At 36.2% G+C, this 25,463-nt stretch overlaps 1 protein-coding gene across 1 annotated transcript in view; it reads left to right on the top strand.

Annotated features, from left to right (window-relative positions):
- Positions 1 to 25,463, top strand: part of LOC149819964 (protein CHROMATIN REMODELING 5-like) — a 123,907-nt gene that overhangs the window by 55,691 nt on the left and 42,753 nt on the right. The window contains exons 14-28 of the mRNA XM_089983674.1: positions 546 to 737; positions 885 to 952; positions 3,863 to 3,956; positions 4,058 to 4,182; positions 4,274 to 4,337; positions 4,461 to 4,673; positions 6,259 to 6,501; positions 6,656 to 6,766; positions 6,858 to 6,947; positions 7,107 to 7,289; positions 8,600 to 8,680; positions 8,811 to 9,053; positions 15,688 to 15,837; positions 15,959 to 16,136; positions 16,325 to 16,506. Of these exons, the coding sequence (XP_089839800.1) occupies positions 546 to 737; positions 885 to 952; positions 3,863 to 3,956; positions 4,058 to 4,182; positions 4,274 to 4,337; positions 4,461 to 4,673; positions 6,259 to 6,501; positions 6,656 to 6,766; positions 6,858 to 6,947; positions 7,107 to 7,289; positions 8,600 to 8,680; positions 8,811 to 9,053; positions 15,688 to 15,837; positions 15,959 to 16,136; positions 16,325 to 16,506 (2,217 nt within the window). The remainder of the gene's footprint in view (positions 1 to 545; positions 738 to 884; positions 953 to 3,862; positions 3,957 to 4,057; positions 4,183 to 4,273; positions 4,338 to 4,460; positions 4,674 to 6,258; positions 6,502 to 6,655; positions 6,767 to 6,857; positions 6,948 to 7,106; positions 7,290 to 8,599; positions 8,681 to 8,810; positions 9,054 to 15,687; positions 15,838 to 15,958; positions 16,137 to 16,324; positions 16,507 to 25,463) is intronic.

The raw sequence follows: 25,463 nt of genomic DNA, 5'->3' as shown, positions 1-25,463 counted from the left end.
GTTTCGTTGCAAATATTCATCAATAAATTGTCATTTATTTCATTGCTAATCTTTGAATTTCATTGTTCACCACTCTGTCATGTAAGGAAGCTGCATGAATCAACCGTGATCTCTATAGTGGTACCTGAAGTATTCCTATCCCGGTATGTTGTAAATTGAAGTAATCATGTCTTTGAAAGATGTAAAGTAACTTACCATTATGGTTGTATTGAATCATGTAGGCTTTCGGACATCAGCTTCTAGTCTTTGCAACTTTATGATAGTTCCTACTCTTTCTCTGCATATTTCTATTAATTGGGATTGAAAACGATTTTGCAGATGGTTCCAGATACTCCTTTTTTGACACAGATTTATAGATTAGCGATGCCTTTCCTATATTTATATTATTTTCTTGTTGATTCAATTTGGGATGACTCATTAGCTTAGCGGCTCGGTTGTAATCCAGTGTTCCTTACTTTTGTTGTGGTCCGTGAAACCTTGATTTGGGCTTGAAAACATTGCCTAGTTCATCTGCTCATAAGAAACCCACCATTTTGTGTTTGCAGATCTGTCAGCAGCATGAGTTTTACACAGATAAGCGAAGTGGTCGACTGATCAAGTTTAACACCTTATTGACCACATATGAGGTAGTATTGAAAGATAAGGCTGTATTCTCCAAGATTAAATGGAATTACCTTATGGTGGATGAGGCTCATAGGTTGAAGAACAGTGAAGCTTCGTTGTATACCACCCTTTCAGTGAGTTTCTCCAATCAGGATTTCTGCATTTTTTATTTTTCTATATTTTTTGCTATATGTATGGTTGAGAAATTATTATAAGCACACCAGTTCAATTTAGAATGCTGGATGGGGAATGTGTGAACATTGATATTTGTGTTTCTACAGGAATTGAGCACCAAGAACAAGCTGCTTATCACAGGCACACCACTGCAGAATAGTGTGGAGGAGCTATGGTAGTTGTTTTATCAGATTCATCTTCTTGTGTTTTGCATATGCAGAAATTGTTAAATGTTGTGTTTTCTGCAGCTTTTGTTCTGTTTTTGTGTGTGTGTGTGTGTGTGTGTGAGAGAGAGAGAGAGAGAGAGAGAGAGAGAGAGAGAGAGAGAGAGAGAGAGAGAGAGAGAGATGATGGCAGTGCACAGTTGGTTCGTAAAACATATCTACTAAATTATGAGTTTAATAGACTCTAAATCTTCATGTCATGACTCCTGACATTAGTGTTTGGGATTATAATTTTACAGTGAAGGAAATCATTTTATATCTACTAATAGTGGCCACATCAGCATATTTCCAAACTATGCAACAAAGCATTATCATCACAGATATGGACATTGGCATTTCAAGAGGTTCCATCAATTGTCATTAATTACACAATAATCATTGTACTATTAGATAACTTTGATGTTGTTTTGCCAGAATACACAATAATGGAATCAACACTAGTGCATGATGTGTAGAAGGGATAGTGGTACACAGAAAGCCCTGCTTTTACTGGAATGGATGAAGCTAACTTGAGTAAAGCGGCAGGCAGGAGTCACATTTAGCTCTAAGATTATCTGGGAAATGAGTAGTCTATCAGTACTATTTCATGCTAGATGATTCATCTTGTTTATCATGATATCTGGAATTTTCTAGATTAAGCAGAATCCAATTTGCTAACCCGAGTGATGTAATCAAGGAGAGCAGCCAGGCAAGAGGAATATGAAAGAGATAAAATCATTCAAAAGGGGTTGGGAACCGAAAAACTTATTTGTCATTCATTGTCAGCAAGGAAATGGGAATAAGAAAAAGATACAAAATCAATAGAAAGAAGTGGGGATAGAAAAAATTTACTAGCTGTCATCATTGTCTATGATGCCTAATAAGTTGTACTTGCAATTATGCATGTGTGTATATGCATGCACGTGTGTTCAGGTTGGTGTGTGTGCATATGTGTGTACATTACGTATATATAAACTTAAAATTGGGGTTAGTGAAAAGAATGAAATAAAAAATACTGAAAATTGTGGATATTTCCCAAGGTTCAGGTCACCTCATAAGTCACACAGTTTAGGGAGAACAGGGACCTATTTGTTTTATGAGGTACTTATCTTTCCATTCTCAATAGATTATGATTGATAATAGCCGTCCATTTTGTTGGAGTCAAAGTCCTTAGTTTTTCACAATCAATTTGTCACATTTGGCTTCAATTAGCTCCTATGTCACCTGGGTACGGGTACGGAGGGTACAACATGGCAATTCCAAAAAATGTGGGTACGGGAACACGGATATATATATATATATCACATAAATTCAACATTTAACATTTAACAATTAAATTAGTAACAAACTAACAACTTTTATTCAAAGAATCAAAATTCAAGTAAGAACTGAGAAGCAACAAGCTACAACTAACAAATTAACAATTGAAGAAACAAGTTATAACAAGCTAATAACAATTTCAGATAATAGTAATACCTAACAATTAGCACTTAGCAAACAAAAATATAGAAAAGCATTCATAAACATAGTATCAACTATCAAGTTAATATTCTGTGTAGAAACATCTTCAGTTTATAACTGTCAAAAAGTATGAAAATTTTGTGAAATTAGATTTTTAAAAAAGGGATCATGTCTATAGATTGTTGTGAATGCTCTGATGTTATTTGTTTAAAATTCAGTTTAGGTGGTATTTTCAAGTCTCAGCAATTTGTGTATAATCATGCCAAAAATGTTGTGATATTTCTAAAATATTTGCAGTGATTGTAGTAAAGATATCACCTGAGCTGTTTACATATGTAAACATCCAAATTACTCTATGGCGTGTGGAGCTTGAGCTTGCCTAAATGCCTCCACAGCTATCTCTTCTCTCTATCTGCTTGTCTAACAAGAGTTAACTAGTCATTCTCAATTTTCCTTTTGTGCCAACCTAAATTTTTGGGCTTCTTCAATGAAATAATATGTAAGGTGTATTTAAATGGTAGGGTCTTGTCTAAATGTGAGTGATCGTTCCTGCCTATGACGTCAATGATTCCTTTAATATAGTTTGTTCTCTGATGAAGGTAGGTATGTGTTACACACTTTCTAACCTCCAGATCTGCTCAAAGGCTGCTTTGCATGGACTCTCAAGTTCAGAAGGGTTCAAAGTGTGGATACCTAATAATTATCTATCAAACTTTGTTGATTTAAACATTATCCATTATGTTGATACATTCATAAGTATATACTCACTTGCACATGACTCAAGTGGATATGCTATTCCCATGCTTTTCCATGTTTGCTTATCAGGATAAAGTCTGATTTCTATATTCTAATAGAAAATGCACCTAAAACATATTCAAGCAAATATTTTTCAATTTTATCAATTACCATGAATCAGCCTCAAATGTCACATCAGACTCTTTGAGTCTGCATGCCACTCAGTTTCCCTTGGTTATTAACACATGTCATCCTTGAAGCTTCTCTGCTGATCTTGAGCCAGTGCCCTCTACAATAGACCTTGTGTTTCTACTGCTTCGTGCACAACCGACTGTGATCATGATATTTGCTGGATACCTGTTGTAGTAGGGGTATATACTATGTTGTAATGTTGGTGGTGATTGATTGGTGGAGTCCACAGATGATGTGGAACTCTGTGCATTCTTTCAAATAAAAAAATTATTGGAATTTTGTTTGCTTATATTCCAATGGTGTTTGTACTTTGTAGTTTTTGATGCTATATTTCCATTAATGGTCATCATTGTATTTGGTTGATGAACTGGCTTTATTTCTTTGCTAATTCTTTTAGAGAGGACATGGTTTACTGCTGCTCTCTTGTTCAAGTTTATGATTATGCTATTGGAGCTTTGAATCAAACTTTCTAGATCAATGCTGTGATCATGTAGGGCTCTACTACATTTTCTTGAGCCTGAGAAGTTCAAGAATAAGGATATGTTTGTTGAGAGGTACAAGAACGTGAGCTCATTCAATGAGATTGAGGTACACTTTGATCAAATGATCCTACATTTGTGTCCTTTGACATTTTAACCTTTCTTTTCACTTGAGATATTCTGATTTACCATCTTCATGGGACTTTCCAGCTTGCCAGTCTTCATAAAGAATTGAGACCTCACCTTCTTCGGAGAGTTATCAAAGATGTTGAGAAATCATTGCCTCCAAAGATTGAACGGATACTTAGGGTTGAAATGACTCCCCTTCAAAAACGGTAAGAACTGATGCTTGCCTAAAACTACATAGCAAATATGTTTGTTCCCTGTAACTTACATCCCTGTTTAATTATTGTTGCATCTGGGAAGATACTACAAGTGGATTTTGGAGAGGAATTTCCATGATCTAAACAAAGGAGTACGTGGAAACCAGGTTAGCTACTTCTTCTGTGAGTGGGTCAGAAGTATGTCTCAGTTCAGTTATGTCTAATATCAATTGCTCCCTACTTGATAATCTGTTGGAAAATGTTTGTTAATCGATGTTATGAGGTGCCAGGTTTCATTGCTTAACATCGTTGTGGAGTTGAAAAAATGCTGCAACCACCCATTCCTGTTTGAAAGTGCAGACCATGGATATGGTGGGGATGCCAACCTTAATGACAATTGGACAGTTCAGCGTATCATTATGAGCAGTGGGAAGCTTGTTATACTTGACAAACTTCTGATTAGGTTACGCGAGACGAACCATCGTGTTTTGATATTTTCTCAGGTTTGTCATAAAATAGTGTGCTTGTATGCTTACCTCTGAAACTTAAAACTCTTTATTATTCTTGAGCATAGGAACCAGCTGCAAAAAAGAAGTCTTACAAGTCTGAATACTTGTAAAATCATCAATGAGCTAGTTAATCATATGCAGCCTTGCATCCCTTACATCTAAATGATAACCATTATTTTATTATGGTATATTTTAAGTTTTTAATCAACCACATTTTCCTGCTTCCTGCACACCACTTTTGATGCAGATTTCCATGTTTAGCTCTCTGTTTGTAGTAATTTTTTTTTTACTTTGGTTTTTCTATTCCTTTGTAAGGGGTAAGCTCTAGTAATGTGCAAACCATGTCATTCAAAATGCAATTTCTGATGCAACTTAAAACAAAGGCAATTAATCAAGATCATAGTGCCTGAGATATGATCTCTGGTGCCTTATTCTTGAACATTACATAGTTAGACAAGGTCCCGATGAATCTGTTGATGTGGTCTCCTTATTTCTTGAATGGCATCTAAATTTAGAAATAGGAGAAATGTAATGAATTGTTCATAGGTTTGGAAATGCATTCATTGTCTTTCAGTTCCTGAAAATCACAAAATTTAATACTAGTAAACTGATAAATTAGGCAATAAATTTTATGCCTTATTCTTCTTTGTATCTAGGTCTGTACTCTGTAGTCCTTGGTTTGCACTGGATCATTCATCATTTGATAATTAAGCGTTGCTATCATTTATTGAATCATTCTCCACCACAAAAGTTTCCAGAATAACAAAAAAAAGTCCATTTGACCTTTTGTTCCTGGATAATTGAATAACAGTTAGGAATTTATTATTTTTGTAAAAGCTAAACTACTAAATTCTTTGACCAAGTTCTGTATCATGGATTTCAGTTTTTATAGATTTCAAAGGTTTGCATGCTCAAAGGAAACATATACCATGTCCCATTCTTTCTCCATCAGTTGGGTATTTGAAAGCGCCTTATCATCAAATTGATCATAAATGCATTGCCCTAAAAGTGTGCACACCAAAAATCAGGTGATGAACAGAACTGAAAAGCAGTCACCAAACAAAACATTATCAGGCAACTTTACATGGTTATCAATGATGCTGTTACCAGGTCACTGAAACTGAGAAATACCATTTTTTGACAATACAAAGTGATTAGCCTTACAAATATCCAATACAAAAGTAGGCATAGTCAATAGGGGCATGGCTACGAGATCCACATGGCAATGTTGGCCAACCAAAATGAAGTAGGAGACCTTTGATGACAATTGTTCCCGCTTCTTGAGGTTTTCGATCTTTGGTTCAAGGCTTTAAGCAGATCTCTTACTAGGTTACAATATATTTTCCCAAGTACTGGGAGGGTTTTATGTTTACCTTTAGGCTACATCAGATTAGTACATACGAGCATTTTACGTTTAGCTAATGTGAAGTGATTATTAAGTGATTTATTGATGTTGTGATGATTTTGGTAATGTTATTCGTATTCCTTTTTTTGTTATTTTGTTAAGTTGTTATAATATATGTTTTGAATTTTAAATTTGGTGTTTTGTTCTCATAACTTGTTTAATGTGTTTCTACAGATGGTCAGGATGCTGGATATACTTGCAGAATATTTGTCCTCAAGAGGGTTCCAGTTTCAAAGGCTTGATGGTAGTACAAGGGCTGACCTTCGCCACCAGGCCATGGAACATTTTAATGCACCTGGGAGTGATGATTTTTGTTTCCTTTTATCGACTCGTGCTGGTGGCTTAGGAATCAATCTAGCCACTGCAGACACTGTTATAATATTTGATTCAGATTGGAATCCACAGAATGATCTGCAGGTCAGTCTCTGGATGTTTGCTACAGCTTTTTTTGAACCTGTGGAAAATCAAAGAGTGGAATTGATTTAACTTAGCAATCTAGGTAGTTTGAACTTGAAGCTCCTTAATCATTATTCTGGTTATCTCTAATTTCACTAGTTTGATAATGCCACAGGCAATGAGTAGGGCTCATAGAATTGGGCAGCAAGAAGTTGTTAACATATATCGATTTGTGACAAGAAAAAGTGTTGAAGAAGACATCCTGGAACGTGCTAAGAAAAAGATGGTAGGCAGTCTGTTTTTATATTACATTTTCAGAGAGGAGTTAGTCTTTCTTCCATTTTTGTGTTATTATTTACTTGAATGTCTTTTTTTAGGTTCTTGATCACCTAGTTATTCAAAAGCTCAATACAGACGGGAGACTTGAAAAAAAAGAAGCAAAGAAGGGAAGTTCAATGTTTGATAAAGTGAGGATACTAACTGAAATTCCATTTGCATTATATATATATACCTGTCTGCTTTAGTCAAATTTTAGTCACTCAATGTGTTGAAAGTTCTGTGAGATTTTTTTTTCCTGTGATTTTCCTGGTTTGTCAGTTACACAGACTCCTTATAATACTTTGCAGAATGAGCTGTCCACAATCTTAAGGTTTGGGGCAGAAGAATTATTTAAGGAAGGAAAAAATGATGAAGAGAACAAAAAGAAACTTGAAAATATGGATATTGATGAGATTCTTGAGAGGGCTGAGAAGGTGGAGTCTAAAGAAGGGCATGGTGAGCAAGGGAGTGAACTGCTAAATGCTTTTAAGGCAAGATAAGGACATACTTTCATTATCCAGTTAAATTCTTTGAATTTTGTTTGGATATTTTTTTATGATCATCTGAAAAACGAAGAGGAATTTAATGTGTAAATTCCTCTTTCTGGAGATGTGGTTTTAATAGGAAAAGTTGACCAATATGAGCACCTACTGAAAAAGCCATAAGCAGGGAAAAGCATAAAAAATAACTCTTTTCCAGTAAAAATGGATTGGGAAAACATTTCTCAAGAGCAAGGGGAAATGGTTTTTCTATAAGGCCCTGTTACTGTTTGGAAGCGTGGAAAACTGGTCACCAAGGGTGTTGAGATAGTAAATACCGACTCCAAATCCACGTATGGACTGCCTTCGTTAGGAGGTAGTAATTATCAATTACCACCCGGACTCCATTTCCAATGCACTCTCCATTGACCCTTTCTATTCTCCCATGACCCTCTCTCTCTCTCTCTGACCCAAAAGAGGCTCATGTAGGTGGTTGCACAGAAGACTCTCTTTCTCTGTTTTTTGGCTGAAAATGGCCCAAGTATGACCTTTTTCTTGCCAATCTCTGTCATTTTGTTTAACCGAAAAAGGGCCTCCTTGTATTCTCCCGCCCTCTCTCTCTGTGGCCCAAAGGGGGCTCATGTTGGTGACTGCACAGAGCTCTCTATCTTGCTTTTTTTGTTTTTGGCCGGAAAGGGGCTTGAGTCTGGTCTTTTTCTGGCCAATCTCTGTCACAGTGCTTAGCTGAATATCCTCTCTCCCCCCCCCCCCCCTCTCTCTCTCTCTCTCTCTCTCTCTCTCTTCTTCTGGATGGAAAAGGATGAGCCGGAAAAGGGGCCAGCTCCCAATCACTCTCCCACTCTTTGTTATTTTGGCGGGACTCAATCGCTCTCATTCTTGCACAATACTTGGACCATAGTTAGTGCAGAACACGGTCCAACTCCACAAAATACCATGCTAAGAACCTTTGTTTGGAAGCCAATGGCATTTGCAAAATCTGGGTTTCAAATTGATAACCAAACAGCTGATGATGGATTTGTAAAATCGTTAACCGGAAATTTTGGGTGCTCCCAAACAAGTGACCTAGAAATACCAAATCCATAGCATGTGTGGATTTTCTAGTTGCCTATCTTGCTACCTCCGATTGCTGGCTCTTAAACAGAATCTAAATCTTTTTGAAGACTGGGTTTCTGTAAAAAGTTGGTGTTCGATTGCTGTTGCTTGTTTTCTTTTTGTTTAGTAGGTTTTTAATGTTCGTCAGCAATATTTACCTTAGCAGTAAGCATATATTACTCTCCCTCATTTGATCAAATCTTAATTAGGTTGCCAATTTCTGCAATGCTGAAGATGATGTGACATTTTGGAATCGTTTGATTCAACCAGAGGCAGTGGCTCAAGCTGAAGTATGTCTTCTGGATCCATGGATGCATCTTTTAATTTGTCCAATTTTATGCATGCTTAAGTTCCGAAGCCTAAATATTGGTACTTAATATCTTGTCTTGTTTGACATCTGTGCATAATATTTATTTTAAGGATGCATTGGCCCCTCGTGCTGCAAGAAATAATAAAAGCTACACTGAAGCTGAACAGGATGACACAAGTGTCAAAAGAAAAAAACGAGGTGCTGATTTAAATGCAAAAGTACCAAAGCGGCAGAGCAAAACTGCAGATTTGTCAACTCATTTGGTTCCCCCAATTGTGGGGGAAGCTGCTTATCTTAGGGAGTGGTTTGGTGGCAATGTCTCCAAGAAAGATGCTAACGCTTTTGTCCGTGCGGTGAATATCTTTACTCTTCATTTAAAGTTGTCTTCAAACTTTCTCTTTCCATTGCAATCTTGTCTTCTTGTACATACTAACCAGCCAATTTTTGGCCTCGGGAGTTCAAATAAATTGCAGTCTTTTTTAGGTCTTGGTATATGTAGCTTTAATATGGTCATCTTTGTCTTTCTGATCGTATAAGGAGATGGCTTCTTGTTGCATAGAAAAAGTTAATATTTGCAAGTTTTGTGCAAATTAGAGCTCAGTCATGCATATGCTCTAGTTTGTGGGTCCAATCTAACGAATTGGAGTTCAATGTACTTTTAAATATTTAGATTTGGATACTTCACATCTTACACCTTTCAATTGATGAAGCTTCTGAACAACCAGAATGCTCATCTATATTTTGATTCCTGAAACAAAAGATTGCTCTGCAATGTGAATGTTAAATTGTACATATATATAGTGTGTGTATATATATATATATATATGCATCTATATGTGTACATACCTATGTATATGTATTTGTATACATATATACATATGTATATGTATATTGTATATAAAATAAAACACATTTTATAATTTTTTATTCTTCTTTTCTTATTTTTTGTATTTTTAGCTTGGTCAACACTCAGCTGACTAGCCATTCGAGCTAGTCCAATGGCTTTTTAGGCTTCCTATTACTTATATAAATAGGGGTGAAACCCCTCTTTGAGAGTATGCTTCTTGCATACTTGAATATTAATAAAATATTATTTTTTTCATATTTTGATAGCTTCTTTGTGTGTGCCCATTATGGGTTTTGTGAGTGCTCTTTGTGGCTTTCTGTGATTGCCCATTTTGTACCTATTGGTGGACATTCGTGTTGGTGTTTGAAGGTTTTCATTTCCTTACACGGTATCGTGGCCATAGTGCTTTTGTCCTTTTGAAGTTGATCATCATGAGTTCGTGATTCGTAAAAGCTTCCCAAGTGTTTGTGGTGACTCAAGTGAATGTTTTTATCTATGTTTTCCTCTCTCTCTCTCTCTATTCTCTTTCTCTCTGTCATTTTTCCTTCTCTTTTGTAAAAAATGGAGGGCAAGGAGAGTGTTACCATTGTCACCATTAAGCTAAATGATACTAATTATAAAGCACCACATGTGGGGCAAGGGTTTGTGAAGATTAGTCGATGGGTCCGATGTGGAGTCTAAGTTTCTTCTCACTTAAGTAGAGAACGAGAATGATGTAGTTCTAAATGATGAGAGAACCAAAGCAATTGCCGACTATGAGAGAAAATAGAAGGAATGGAGAATGGGTCACACAAAAATTATGTCATAGCTCATAAATAGCTTAGACATTAAAAAGTACTTTAGTCTAGATAAATTCGAGCATGCCAATTACACATGAGAATACCTCAAAAATATGTATTGCATAAAAGCTATTACACATGTGTGCAACCTTCAACATAAATTAAGAACCATGACACAAGGGGATATGAGCATAAGGGAACATTATAATGCTCTATCAGATCTTTGGGAAGAGTTGGCCGTTCTTAATCCCAAGTGGCACTGCCCAGAAGACATTAAGCTCTGACAAAGGAAAATTGATGCATAACACTTTTATCAAGTTGTTAATGGTTTGCGACCCAAATTTGAGACTACCAAATCGACTCTCCTTCACAGAAGAAAAATTTCCTCTATTGTGGATACTCTTGAAGAGCTAAGTATGAAAAAAAAGGTTAAAAAGACACCATTCCTATAATGAAGATGACTCGGTCTTAGTCGTTTATAGGCTGGAAAATTGCAAACACACATACAATCCTTCTCACTTTGGGAGACAAGCCAACAAGTATGACAACAAGAGAAAGATCACTTGTCACTATTGTCATAAATTGGGACACATCAAGCCTTTTTATCGCAAATTAAAAAGGAGGGAAGAGACAAAGGTGGCTTTGGTTGGATCACCTTAAGAGACTAATGATATAAGCAACCCACAAGATACATCATTTGGAAGCATGTCCTTGTAATGAAATACAAGTGACAAAGAAAACAATGTCACAAAATGATTACAAGAAGGCAGAGTCACATAAGCACAATGCCTCTAATGGACAAGATACAATATGCCACAAAGGGCAAACACCATACATATACAAGAGAGAAGAGAACTTAAAAAATAATAATGAAATCTATTATTGGAATGCTTAGGAAAGCATTACTAGAGGATGGGGCCAAGCATCCATATTTCTACACAACAAGGGACCCAAGAGGGCTCCCATAGATTGGGAGCCCCCCCCCCCCCAAGGTCACATTTGTGACTGTTGGGGGATATCCCAACAGCTTTAATGAGGGTCCCCTTACATGGTTTAAATAAAAATAAAAACAAAAAGTAAGAAAAACAAAAAAACAAAAACAAAAAGTAAACCTAATATACATGCATGTTTTGCATAGAAAGAAAAAGACTAAATTTCCCTTAGCGGGCATTACAAAGGCCACAAGGAAATATATATATATATATATATATATATATATATATTAACACCCCTCTGAAACTGATGGTGAAATCACTGAAAGTTTGCTTAGAAGAATGGAGAACCTAGGGGATGACTTGGTTGTCAAAGACGTTGGGCAAAGCTTAGGTGGTGAGCCCTTAAAAAGACTAAGCGAGGCCTAGGCGGTACCCCAAATAAAAAAAACATATAAAATATATAAACAAACTACTAAAATTAATAACAAACATGTATACAATATAAAATCAATCAACAATTAGCAATAGACAAATAATAACATGTTGAACACTATAAAGCAATTATATTACATAAAAACTGTCAAATAGATAACTCATACACTTATAGATTATATATGAATTAAGTACACCGATATGTATATATATATATATAATTATATATATAAGATAAACACATAATATTGAAAATTTATAATATATGTTTATGATATGTTAATATATATAATTTTATACAATTACACAGAAAACATATATGTGTGTGCAACTGCGCATCAGACCGAGAGGCTACCTCGTCTAGGCCATCTAGGCGGCACCTAGGCTCCACCTTTGACAACTAAGTGGAGGGGTGAAAGGAGGAGGAAGAAGAAAAAAATAAGGTAAAAAAGAAAAACAAAAGAAGAAAAGGAGAGAATAAAAAAGAAAGATTTTGGGGCGAGAGAAAGAAGACAGAAAAAAAGTTTTTTTTTTTATAAAAACATGACAACTATGTCCCTACGGCTTAGGCATGAACAACCTAGGTAAAAAAATAGGTCCGTTTCGTCTAGACCCATAATCCTAGGCGGTGACCCTAAGCCTAGGTGCAACTTTTCACAACTAAGGGAGATGGTAAAGCTTTAGTAAAGAAATCGACAAGTTGGCACTCTGAAGTGATGTATAAAAGTTTAATAGTGCTCCGTAAAAACTCATCTCAAACATAATGACAATCCATCTCAATGTGCTTTGTCCGTTCATGAAATGTATGTAGATGACACTTTTGTTGTCGCAGCATAGCTTTGAAGGAATAGGGATGATAACTCCTATATCTTTAAGGAGACTTCTTAACCAAACAAGTTCAGTTATATTAGTGGCCATTGCTCTATACTCGGCTTTTGTGGAATATAGAGAAACCATTTGTTGCTTCTTACATCTTCAAGAAATTAACGTTTCTCTAAGAAAAACACAATAACCTGTGGTAGAAATACAATCATTAGGGTTTTCACCTCAATCAGAGTCAGTATAAGCAAATAAATTTGGAGATGAAGAATATAAAAATAACCCTTTTGTTATAGTTTCCTTCATATATCTGATAAATCACATGACAACTGACATGTGAATAGTGGTAGGAGCATTCTGGAACTGACTTGCACTGTGTACAACATGAGCAATGTTTGGCCTGGTAATAGACAAATTATGTTAGAGATCCCATTAATTGATGATAATTAGTGAGATCTTCTAAAGGAGGTCCATCATTGGCTTTCATCTTAGCATCAATTACTTCTGGAGTATACTTTCTTTTTGTCAGTCAAACCAGACTTAGCAATAATATCTGATGCAAGCTTCATTTGAAATAGAACGTATCCTCGAGGAGAATATGCAACTTCAATCCCTAAAAAATACCTTAGAAATCCAAGGTCAGACATGTCAAAATTGTTTTTAAGAACATTTTTAATAAATTCAATGCCCTTTTTATAATTCCCAGTGATGATCATATCATCAACATATAACAATAAAATAGTTATGTGATCACCTGCATTCTTAACAAAAAGAGCAGTATCAATATAACAAGAAGTAAAACCACTATCAAGAACAACTTTACTAAAGCGATCATACCAAGCTTTTGGAGTTTGTTTAAGACCATAAGAGCTTTACTAAGTTTGAGAGTTTTTCCTTTCACAATCTAAAGACCCGGTGGAGAGTTTTTCCTTTTCCTTTCTATTATTACAAATCGCATGGGGGCTGACGCTGAATTATGCCTGTCGGCATATCAGATCTGGATTTCATATATATATATAATGTTAATGTTGGGCTTGGGTGGTTTAGTTTCCTTGTTTTACTGTTGGATGCTGGTGTATTTTAATAATTGAAACAATATAGTTAAATTTTAAATTTTGGAATTCGGGACTTACATTAGTAACCTTGGGTTTAAGAGTATGCAAACAGGAATCTGATTAAGGTAAGTAAAGCTGGGTTTTGGGGTTATTTACACCTATGTTTTTGGTTAATAGAACAGTGTTTCGCGTGAGTACGGGAAACCCAAAAGTTTTATAAATAACCTGAGTTTTCGTAGTCAAGCCAATCTGATCTTTTTGGCGGATTTGATAAATCTGATTCTGTGTCACTATGATAAGTCTGAATCAGTATATATGAACCTAATCCTATTAGTACGAATTGGATTTCATATCCATTCAATAAATCTGATATGTTTTAGCTAACTATTAAAGTGTATTGAAAATCAGGTTTGTTAGTTGATTTGAAAATCTGATTTTCTTGAAGTCCATACAATCTAAATTTTTATTTAACCCGATAAAAATCTGATTTCTATTGAAATTGTGAAATCTGATCGGTTTTGGATATTTAGTTGGATCTGAACTGAATAGGCTAGAATTGGTCGGTTTTAAAGGTTTGGATTTTTGGCTAATGTGATAAATCCGATTTGCTTGATAAAATTTGCATTCATTCATTGACCATGAATATACATCAGAGTTACCAGTCGAGGAAGCGATACGGGAAGCGGGAGCGGGAAGCGAGGCACTTTCAAAATGTTTAATTTATGCATTTGTATTGAACTTGATAATTGAACTTAAACTACCATTCATGCATGTTGTATTGATTTATGCATCCCTAAAATGTTTAATTTAGCATGGGATTGTTGATTGTTTAACTTAAGCTGCGTATATTGAAAGCATGTTCTGAATACGTAATATTTGTTAGAGCTCTCTTAAACTTATGTTTGATTTGATTTATGCTATATTTCTTACTATTGAATTTCGAGAAGGTGTCGTACGAGAACTTCAGTTCTTACCTTTTTTTTCAAAACCCTTTTCAGGTACTGCAACTCAGTGATGGAGGGACCGACTTCCTGGAGGGGACCGGGGGTTATGTTTTTGGTGGACTGAATTTTGATAGTTTTTGGAGAATTATTGTTTTGGGGGAACTTGTTGAACCCTAAATGAAGACTATTCTATTAAATTCAATTCAATTTAAATTCATGATTTGATTTATTCTATGTGTGGAATGTATGTTGGGTTGTAGTAATTAAATCTGTGATGTGTTGTGGGTCCCTTGGATATCTTTTCGCAGTGTTAGGAATTATTATTTTGTTTTTTAAAAAAGATTGTAAATTTTTTTAGGGTCAGTTTGAGGTCGTTACCCATACACAGTAATATATATATATATATATATATATATATATATAGTCCTTGCTCACAAAGGTTCGTTGTTCCTGGCTAGGGGTGATGGTAGTTTGTCACCTAACATGGGATCACCGCAGTTCGGCGCAAGGTTGAAGCTGGGTGTACTCCCGGTGGGCATTGGGGAATGTGTTGGTTTTACCTTGGCTTAACCCTAAAGAAAAATATGTGACATTATGAAATTGATTTTTGGTGTTGCATGAGTTAGCTATGCATGTTGGAATAGGTTAAATATTTAATGATGCAAAATGTGTTGTGCATCACATATTCTTTAGTTAGTGGCCTGGTTCATTCAACATAATAATCCAAAGTTATCACACATAGATGAAGATGCTGGAGATAATCTCATATTATAACTATCATACAAAGTATATTAGACCTAATCAGCATTTTAACAATAAGAAATCATGACAATTATGGCTACAGCATTTTTATAGTGTGTGCAAGATATGCTACATGGCTGAGATCAAAATACTTGATCTGTTGGTTCTCAGACATCTACAGCTTATTCCATGTATTAATATGGATGTCTTTATTTAAACTTTCTCTAATGCTATGCTGGAAGTTTTTTCTTGACTTGAAACTCAGCAGCCACTAAATTGTTAATAACATGTCTTCTTGGCAGGCTTAAATCTGAGAAGAAAAATGTTAGGGTTTTATAGAAGTTAATTGTGCTGTTGGCTTTAACTGCTATTATGAAAATCTGTTCATCACCTCTAAAATAAAAATTTTCACTTACAGTTTTCTTCTATGTATAGGTTAAAAAGTTTGGGGATAAGAGCCGTATCAGTTATATAGTTTCTGAAGTTGGTGGGGGAATTGAAATTGCTTCTGTTGATGCCCAGATAGGGCTCTTTGAGTTGTTGATGGATGGTTGTAAGGAAGTAGTAAGACGAACCGAAAACAAGGTTTGTCATCAGTCAGACTGATTATTTGTGTGTGCGTATTGTACGTGTGTTTTGTCTGTTATAGATAATATTTTTCTGAATATTTATTGGTTCATTGAAACCAACACTGCATTGTCTTCAGGGGTCTGTATTGGACTTTTTTGGGGTTCCTGTAAAAGCTCACGAACTTCTTGCCCGTGCACAAGAACTTCAGCTCCTTGCTAAACGTATTAAACGGTACCAAGATCCTTTTGCACAATTTCGGCTGAAAACACACCCTCGAGATCCACCATGGTCAAAATCTTGTGGCTGGCGTCAAGGTAAAAGAGGATGCATCTGATTATATTTTTTCTAGTTGTTGCTTAGTGTAAAGGCTACAATGTCTCTTTGCCAAAATGATCAGTGAAAAACTTATGCAGGTAAAGGTAAAATATGATGGGTTTATACCGACCAACCATCACTATTGCTTTGTAGTAATACCTGATTTGTGTATTCGTTCTATCTGTAGTTGATGATGCTAGACTGCTTCTGGGAATACATATTCATGGATATGGTAATTGGGAAAAGATAAGGCTTGACTCAAGGCTTGGTCTAACATGCAAGATTGCTCCAGCAGGGCTTACAGCTTCTGCAACATTACTTCCACGTCCACCTAGCTTGGATGCACGTGCCTCTGCTCTTCTACGAAAGGTACTTACTTTTCACAAATATGTTATATTCAAGTTTGTGTTGATAATGTGCACCTTTTTCTGTTTATTCTTGATAGTGCTTTACATCTCACTTTGTAACACCTTCAAATCCTTCTTCTGTCCATTATGTGTAGCTGCATTGTCTCTTCTTTTCTGCTAGTCGGTATAATTATCCAAATTCGTTCATTTTAGTTCTTTATTGATTTTAGGCTCTACGAAAATTTTATCCATGTTTTTGAAGAAATTGATATTTCTGCTGACTTTAAAAAAATAAAAATATATTATGCCAATGTTTTTGAAAAATTCCCAAGTCTAATTTATGATATATTGGATGCCATTACCATAAATAATATTACAATATTATCTCTGTAGTATTTGTTAATGTACATTGTTGATTGTGTGTATATATATGTATGTTTTTTGTATGTAATATAAAATACCCATCAAGGGCATTGTAGTCTTTTCTTGTGTGTAATAGGGTCAGCCTAGTAGGGGCTGTTTTGTAAATCTGTTTTTAATTTTTTTCTTTTTCTTTTTTATATTTTTTTATATTAGATAGTTGTTGGGACAGCCCAACTAGTCATTGGGCTAGTCCCAAGGGCTAGATTTCTAGCCGATGGGGCTAGTGCCCTCTTTTGTGTCTATATAAGGCGGTGCTCCCCATTGTAACACCTATGCTTTCTTAAGTATTTTGTGAAGTAATACAAATTATATTTTTACATTGTTGCTCTCTTGTGATTTGTAGTTGTTGTGTATCTCCTTTGTGAGATTGTATTTGACTCATAAATGGCCCTTTTGTTTTGTGCTTTCTTATAGCCCTTGGTGACATTCTCTTGTATTTTTCTTGTTTCACTACATGGTATTAGAGCCTTGGCTCTTGGGCTTGTGGATTCAAGAACGTGTTTGTGTTAGAGGTCCGGGTGCTCGTATGAAAGCTTCTTGGTGGAAACTTCATCAACTTGGATCTTCTTTAACCTCCCTTCTCCATTCTTTTCTTGTCCTTTTTGTCTCTAACACAAATATGCTGATTCAGACCAGGCAAACTAGATTTCACTATATTTCTGACCAGGAACAAGGCTCTTCCTCTCTTCCCTCTATGGCTGATAAAGAAGTCACCATAGTTCCTTTCAAATTTGATGCGAGCAACTATAACATGTGGGCCACAATGGTGAAAAGAATTCTTATGGGCAAGGAATTGTGGCAATATGTTGATAGTTCTGCTTTGGAACCTCAACCTATTCTTACAAAGACTACTATTTGAGAGGATGGACAACCCAAAGAAGAGACCCTTAAGGGAGTAGAAAGGAAAAAAACTTTGATAGAATACAAAGAAAGCCTATAAGGAGTGCGAAGTGGGCCATGCCATGGTCCTTTCTCTTTTTATGGAAAGCATGCATGAATAACCATGCTCCAATATTCTTGAGTTTGAAAAGGCGGATGAAGCTTAGGAATTTGTTAGACAAACCTATACTCAAAAAGATGTTGCTCACAAGTGGGATCTAAGAGATGGGATCCATAATTGCACACAAGGTAACAAATGTCAGAAATATCAGAAATATCAGCCTGCAGGTGTTAGAGATGAGGTAAAGAAAGAGAAGAGAGAGAAGAGTAGTCGGCGGCAATAGGGTTTTCCCTTTTTACTTAATATTTATAAGTGGTACAATAGAGGGCATAACTTTACACAGGTAATAAGAACTAATTACAAACATGCCACCGCTGCATCTCGAGGTGGATCGGGTCGGATCCATGATCCAAACTAACAGCCTCCCTCAAGTTGAGTATGGTCTTTGATCATGCTCAACTTGTCTTTGAGTGCCCAAAACTGATGAGTGGATAATCCCTTGGTAAAAATGTCAGCAACTTGCATATCTGACCTAACATATGCAGGTTCAATTTCTTTTTCTTCCACCTTTTGTCTAACAAAGTGTTGATCGATTTCGATATGCTTCGTGCGACAATAAAGAATGGGATTGAAGGCAATATTAATAGCACTCTGATTATCACAAAGAAGCATAGAGGACGAGATTGGTTCTTGTAATTCTTGCAGTAGGTGTCTCACCCACGTAACATCGGCTGTTCCTGCTGCCATTGCACGATACTCGGCTTCAGTACTAGATCGCGCCACTGCCTTTTGCTTCTTGCTACTCCATGTTACAACATTATTGCCGATAAGGATGCAATACCCTGAAACTGATCTGCGCTCATCAGGATCACCAGCCCAGTCCGCATCTGTGTAGGTGAATAGTCGATGTCCTGACGTATAAGCTGTGTCTTTGTTATACATCAAACCATCTCCAATCGTACCCTTTAAATACCGAAGGATTCTTTTTACCGCTTCCATATGTGCATCTGTAGGAGCATGCATAAACTGAGAGGCCTGATTGACAGAGTATGCTATGTCAGGCCTAGTGAATGTTAAGTATTGTAACATCCCTACAACTCGACGATACAAAGTAGGATCATGATAAGTGGTGCCTTCTTTAGCACTTAACTTATGATTTAGAAGACAAGGTGTGTTAATTGGTTTACAATTCTCCATCCCTATAGCGAGTAGAATATCAATAGTGTACTTATGTTGACTCAATGTAATAGTCTCATGTCGACTATCAACTTCCACACCCAAAAAATATCGCAAGGAACCCAAGTCTTTCATCTTGAATTTAGCCATCAGCATAGACTTAACCCAAGATATGTGATCCTCATCACTCCCGGTAATAATGATATCATCAACATATATAAGCACCCAAACAATAGCTGAACCACTTTTGAAGATGAACAATGAATGGTCTAGAACACTTTTATTGAACCCATGACGCTGGATCTCTGTGGAAAAACTTTCAAACCAAGATCGATAAGCTTGTTTTAATCCATAAAGAGAGCGTCGAAGTTTACATACCCAATTTGATGAATCATGCATGCTATATCCAGGTGGCTGCTCCATGTAAACTTCTTCCTTTAGTTCACCATGCAGAAAAGCATTTTTAACATCAAGTTGACTGAGTGACCATCCATGTTGTAGTGCCAATGCAATGACAATCTTGACTGGGCCCAGTTTTACTACTGGGCTGAACGTTTCATCGTAGTCCTGCCCATATTGCTGTGTGAAGCCTCGTGCAACCAGACGAGCCTTATAGCGCTCAACACTGCCATCCGGTTTGTGCTTGATCTTGTACACCCATTTGGATCCTACAACATTCTTGTTATCTGGCTTTGGCACAATTTCCCATGTGTTGCATTCATGCAATGCTTCCATTTCCTCATTCATCACCTCTACCCAGGCACGAGAATTTACAGCATCATGAAAGGAGGAAGGTTCTGTTTCTTTGGACACTCTGGTTAGAAATGTTTGAAAATCCAAAGAGAAATTGTTATAGCTTACCCAGCGATCTATAGGATGTCTAACCCGAGTGGAATGTCGTAGAGGAGTCTCAGCATTGACTGGGTGAGTTCTACGAGAATAAACAAGACCAGAAAAACGTGAGGATGTTGTTGTAGGAGGAATGTCTTCCATATGTGGTTCCACATCAAAAGTATAGGGTTCATTGTCTGTCAATAAAGATGAATCCTCATGAGGCAACGAGTCATATAAAAGTGAGTCACTGAGCCAAGGATCATAACTGTCCTGTGTATCTGTGGAAGATGAACCCAGAGTGTCAAAATTTTCATCATCAAAAACAACATTTCTGGATACCCGAATTTTGCCTGTACGAGGATCATAAACCTGTATCCCTTATAGTCATCTGCATACCCAAGAAACTTGCACTGTACAGCTCTGTCTTGAAACTTATTCCTCAATGAATGATCAATATGAACATAACATACACAACCAAAAGGATGTAGTTCTTCATATGATGGATGACAATTATAAAGAACAAAATACGGAGAATTATCTTCAAGGATGGTCATGGGCAACCTGTTGATAACGTAAACAGCTGTGTGGAAAGCCTCGGTCCAAGGGGAAAAAGGAATGCCCATCGTATGCATCATGCTCAAGGCTGTTTCAACAATATGCCTGTGCTTTCTCTTAGCAACTCCATTTTGTTGAGGGGTATGAGGGCAAGAAATGTTACGTGTAATGCCATGCTCCTTCAAATATTCACTAAAATCATGGGATATGTATTCTCCCCCCCCATCACACTGGAAATATACAACATTGGTATTGAATTGGTTTTGGACTAGTGCATGAAACTGTTTGAACAACTTGAAAACTTCATGTTTGTTTTTCATGAAGTAAATCCAACTAAAACGAGTGTAAGAATCAAGAAAGAGTACATAGTATCGAGATCCAGAAAGAGAGGCAGTGGGCGCAGGACCCCAAACATCTGAGCATATAATCTCAAAAGGCTTTGTTGCTCTTTTATTGATACTATGAAAAGGAAGTACATGACTTTTGCATAAATGACAACTTGGACATTTTGACTCTAAACTGACTGCGGGTATTAGACCTTTAGGAGACAACTTGTCAAGAAAAACTTGACTACAATGACCCAAATGAAGATGCCATAAGTTTGGCTTATTAAGTTTCAAGACTCTAGATGAAGAACTATGATCTGTGGATCGACTCAAAAATGTTGGAAAGGAAGGAGCTGAAGAAGCCACGACTACGGAAGATGACGTCTTCAAAGGCACATGAGATTCTTCAAAGACGTGCATGTTCCCGCGCCGTTCACCTTTAGCGAGCGTCTTCTTGGTGTGAAGATCCTTAAGATAAACAGAAGAAGGAGTAAATTCAACGGAAGAATTTGTTTCATCAACTAATTTAGACACAGATAGAATATTCTTTTGAATAGCAGGTGTGAGTACGACATTTGACAAGGGTAATTGAGATTCAGGCAAAGAAAGGGAGACATTTCCAGTGTGAGAGATGGGGTGGTGAGATCCATCTCCTATGACTATAGTGCCATTTCCAGTGTAAGGAGTCAAGTGAGAAAATTTACCTGCATCAGAAGTAACGTGTGCTGCTGCCCCTGAATCAATATACCATATACCTTCCTCATTTTGGCACAAGTTCATCTGATTGAAAGTAGTCATAAGGATATTTTGTACGTCCTGTGGAAGAACCTGTCCCTGAGGAGTATGGGCAAACTGATGAGTTGCCTTCTGCCCTGGCCTATTATCTGGCCTCCCTGATTTGTTCCGGTTCTGAGGATTGTACCAGCAGTTTGCTTTAACATGTCCCCATTTGTTGCATAGAAAACAAGTAGGAACACGTCCTCCTCGTGGTACACTGCTTGAACCAATACCTCCTCCACCTGGTGTAGGCAGTAATCCTCCTTTGTTCATAGGTGTTCCATTGGGGCGAGGGGGAGTAAATGAAACTCCTGTTTGAATAGGCGTATGTGTCATCATCACAGGATGAGCATCCTCTGACGCGTGTTCCTGATTTAAACTGACCTCATATTGCAAAAGCTTAGATTAAAGATCATCAAAACATGGAAGGACTGAGACAACCTGGAGTGCCGTGCAAAACATGCGATATTCAGGTCCAAGACTACCTAATACCTGTTGTACCATATCCTTATCTGATACAGGACTTCCAATGGCAGCTAACTGATCTGTAATCACTCTGACATCTCTCATGAACTCTGTAATGGATTTGTTTTCTTTTCACATGGATTGGAATTTCCACTTGAGTTGCAAAGCCCGAGATTCGGAAACCTGAGAAAAAGAATGAGCTAGTCCATTCCACAACTCGGCAGCGGATTGGTCATCAGAGATAGTTTGTAAAACACGATCAGAAATTGTGGAGGTTATGTAAGCAACTAATGTCCGATCCCGTTGTACCCATATGTCATAAGCTGGATTGGTGCTTCGAAGTTGACTCACCTTCCCATCTTCACCTGTTATTTCTGTAAAGAGTCTTTCACACAATAAAGTCTACAAACAACTTGACAAAACATACATTCACCCAATATGGTAAACCAAAATAGCATACAAAATGCTCCACAGCACAAACATAAGAATAGTGCATAAATGCACTTGAATCTGAATATGTGAGAGGTAAAACCCTCTACCTTTGTATATAAATTACAATGGGCAGCATGCCCTTATTTATAGAGAGGTTACATGAGAGGAGCTATTAAAATAGCTGTTGGGATAGCTGTTGGGCTACTCCCAACAGTTCTAATTAGAGCCGTTGGGAGTAACCCAACAGCTCTATTCAAACAGTCAACATTTTGACTGTTTGACAGAACCTGACAAAAAGGCTGTTGGCTGTTTTGACAGTCCAACAGCTCTAGTCAATTATGACTGTTTGACAAAAAGACAAAAAATAAGAAAGAAATAAAATTACAAAAATAAATAAATAAAAAAGTATTACAAGAATATAAGTATATACTTTAAATATATAGTTATATACATATATATATACATATACATACTCTTGTATTACGAAAAGTATGTATATATATATAAATATATATATATATATATATTCAAGTATATACATATATATGTCATTTTCTAACAGTCTCCCTTAAACTTATGGTGAAATCACCGAAAGTTTGTCAAGTAAAAAGTTGAATCTTGGTGAGCATAGTGCCTTGGTGAAGAAGTCAGCAAGTTGATATTCTGATGTCACATAAGGAAGATTAATAGTCTGCTTCAAATATTCTTCACGAACGAAATGGCAATCCATCTCTATATGCTTAGTTCTTTCATGGAATGTATGATTTCGAGCAATGTATATCAAACTCTTATTGTCACAACACAATCTTGTAGGATTCTGAAGGTGAATGCCCATATCTGAAATCAGTTGTTTGAGCCACACGACTTCCATAGTAGTAGTTGCCATTGCTCTATATTCAGCTTCTGTAGATGATAATGACACCTTTTGTTGTTTCTTGCACCTCCATGAAATCAAAGATTCACCTAGAAATATACAAAAACCAGTTGTTGAGCGCATGTTATTTGGATCTCCTCCCCAATCAGCATCAGAATATGCAATAAGATCTAAGGAGGAAGAAGAGGACAAAAAGACTCCCTTATTTATAGTGCCTCTGATGTATTTAATAATTCTCATGACTGCACTCATATGAGCTGATGTTGGAGCATGTTGAAATTGACTGGCTATATGTACAACATGGGCTATGTCTGGTCTTGTAATACTTAAATACATAAGAGATCCCACTAGCTGTCTGAAGGGAGTTGGATTGTCCAAAGGAACTCCATCATCGGCTCGCATTTTCATTCCAACAATCTCTGGAGTATCAACAACTTTATCATCTGAAAGTCCTGACCTGTCAATAATATCTGAAGCAAACTTTGTTTGTGACAATATGTATCCTCGGTTAGAGTATGAAACTTCTATACCAAGAAAGTATGCTAGAAACCCAAGATCTGTCATTTCAAAAGAATTTTTCAAAAATTGTTTTACTTTCTTGATTTCCTCCTTGTCACTACCTGTAATTAACATATCATCAACATATAAAAGTAAAATTATAATACCAGCAGAAGAGTTCTTGATAAACAAAGCTGTATCAGTATAGCATGGTTTAAAACCATACCTTGTAATAACATTGTTAAAAGTATCAAACCAAGCTTTAGGTGCTTGTTTGAGGCCATATAATGCCTTTTTTAATTTAAGCACTTTACCTTAAGGAATTATTAATCCAGGTGGAATATCCATATATACTTCCTCATTGAGATTCCCATTTAAAAATGCATTTTTAACATCCATTTGAAATATATTCCAATTTTTAATAGCTGAAATAGCTACAAACATTCGAACAGTGGTCATCCTGGCAACAGGAGCAAAGTTTCTTCGTAATCTACTCCGTATTCTTGAGAATATCCTTTGGCAACTAATCTGGCTTTATGCCTTTCCAAGGATCCATCACTTTTGGTTTTTACTTTAAAAACCCATCTACAACCTATTGTCTTTTTTCCTATAGGTAAATTCAGAATTTCCCAAGTATTAGCATCTTTAAGAGCTTCTAATTCTATGTGCATAACTTTTATCCATTCAGGTAAATTTTTTGCTTCATTGTAACATGAGGGTTCAAAATATGAGTGGATAGCTATAAGACATGCTCTATGTTTAGGAGAGAATGAATCATAAGACACAAATTTATTTGGGATTCTTGAGGTTCGTTCTGATCTACGAATAGTGGTTTGTTTTGAAGGAATTTCTGATGCTTCATGATTACTTTGATTTACACCTTCATTGAATGTATTTCGATTTCTTCTAGTGTATACTATTGGTTCAACTATTGTTCTATTTTCAATAAGAGGTTCTACATAAATATTTTCATCATTAGACAATAGTTTGAACAAGAAAGAATAATCAGAGTTTATGTCTTCCGACATGTTTTCTTCAAATCCACTTTCATTTTCAACAAAATTAACATTCCTTGAAATGAGAAGTTTATCATTTTTGGTATCATAACATTTAAATCCTTTTTGTGTTTCTGAATAACCAATGAACGCACAGGAAATAGCTTTAGAAGATAGTTTATCTCCTTTATCATTCAAAACATAACATTTGCAACCAAAGATTCTCAGTCTTTGATAGTCAGGTTGATATTTGAATAATTTTTCAAAAGGAATTTCATTAGATAAAGTTTTGGAAGGCATCCTATTTATAAGATATACTGAGGTTAATGCAGCTTCAGCCCAAAGATTTTTTGGAACATTTTTAGCAATAAGAAGAGTTCTTGTAGTTTCCATAATATGTCTGTGTTTCCTTTCTGAAACTCCATTTTGTTGTGGGGTTCTAGGACATGATCTTTGATGTAAAATTCCTTCATTTTCTAAAAATTGTTTAAACTCATTTGACAAGTATTCTCCTCCAGAGTCAGTTCTGAGAATTTTGAGTTTACTTTCAAATTGATTTTTAATCATGTTATGGAATGTTTTGAAGGTTGCAAATACATCTGATTTATACTTAAGAAAGTAAATCCAACAATATCTAGTGAAGTCATCAATAAACACAACATAGTAGGATAATCCGCCTTTAGA

This window comes from Nuphar pumila, chromosome 12, assembly GCF_984573655.1.
Source record: "Nuphar pumila chromosome 12, dmNupPumi1.hap1.1, whole genome shotgun sequence".
NCBI lineage: Eukaryota > Viridiplantae > Streptophyta > Magnoliopsida > Nymphaeales > Nymphaeaceae > Nuphar > Nuphar pumila.
Note: the sequence above shows the minus strand (reverse complement) of the source record. Positions and strands in the feature narration are given on the sequence as shown.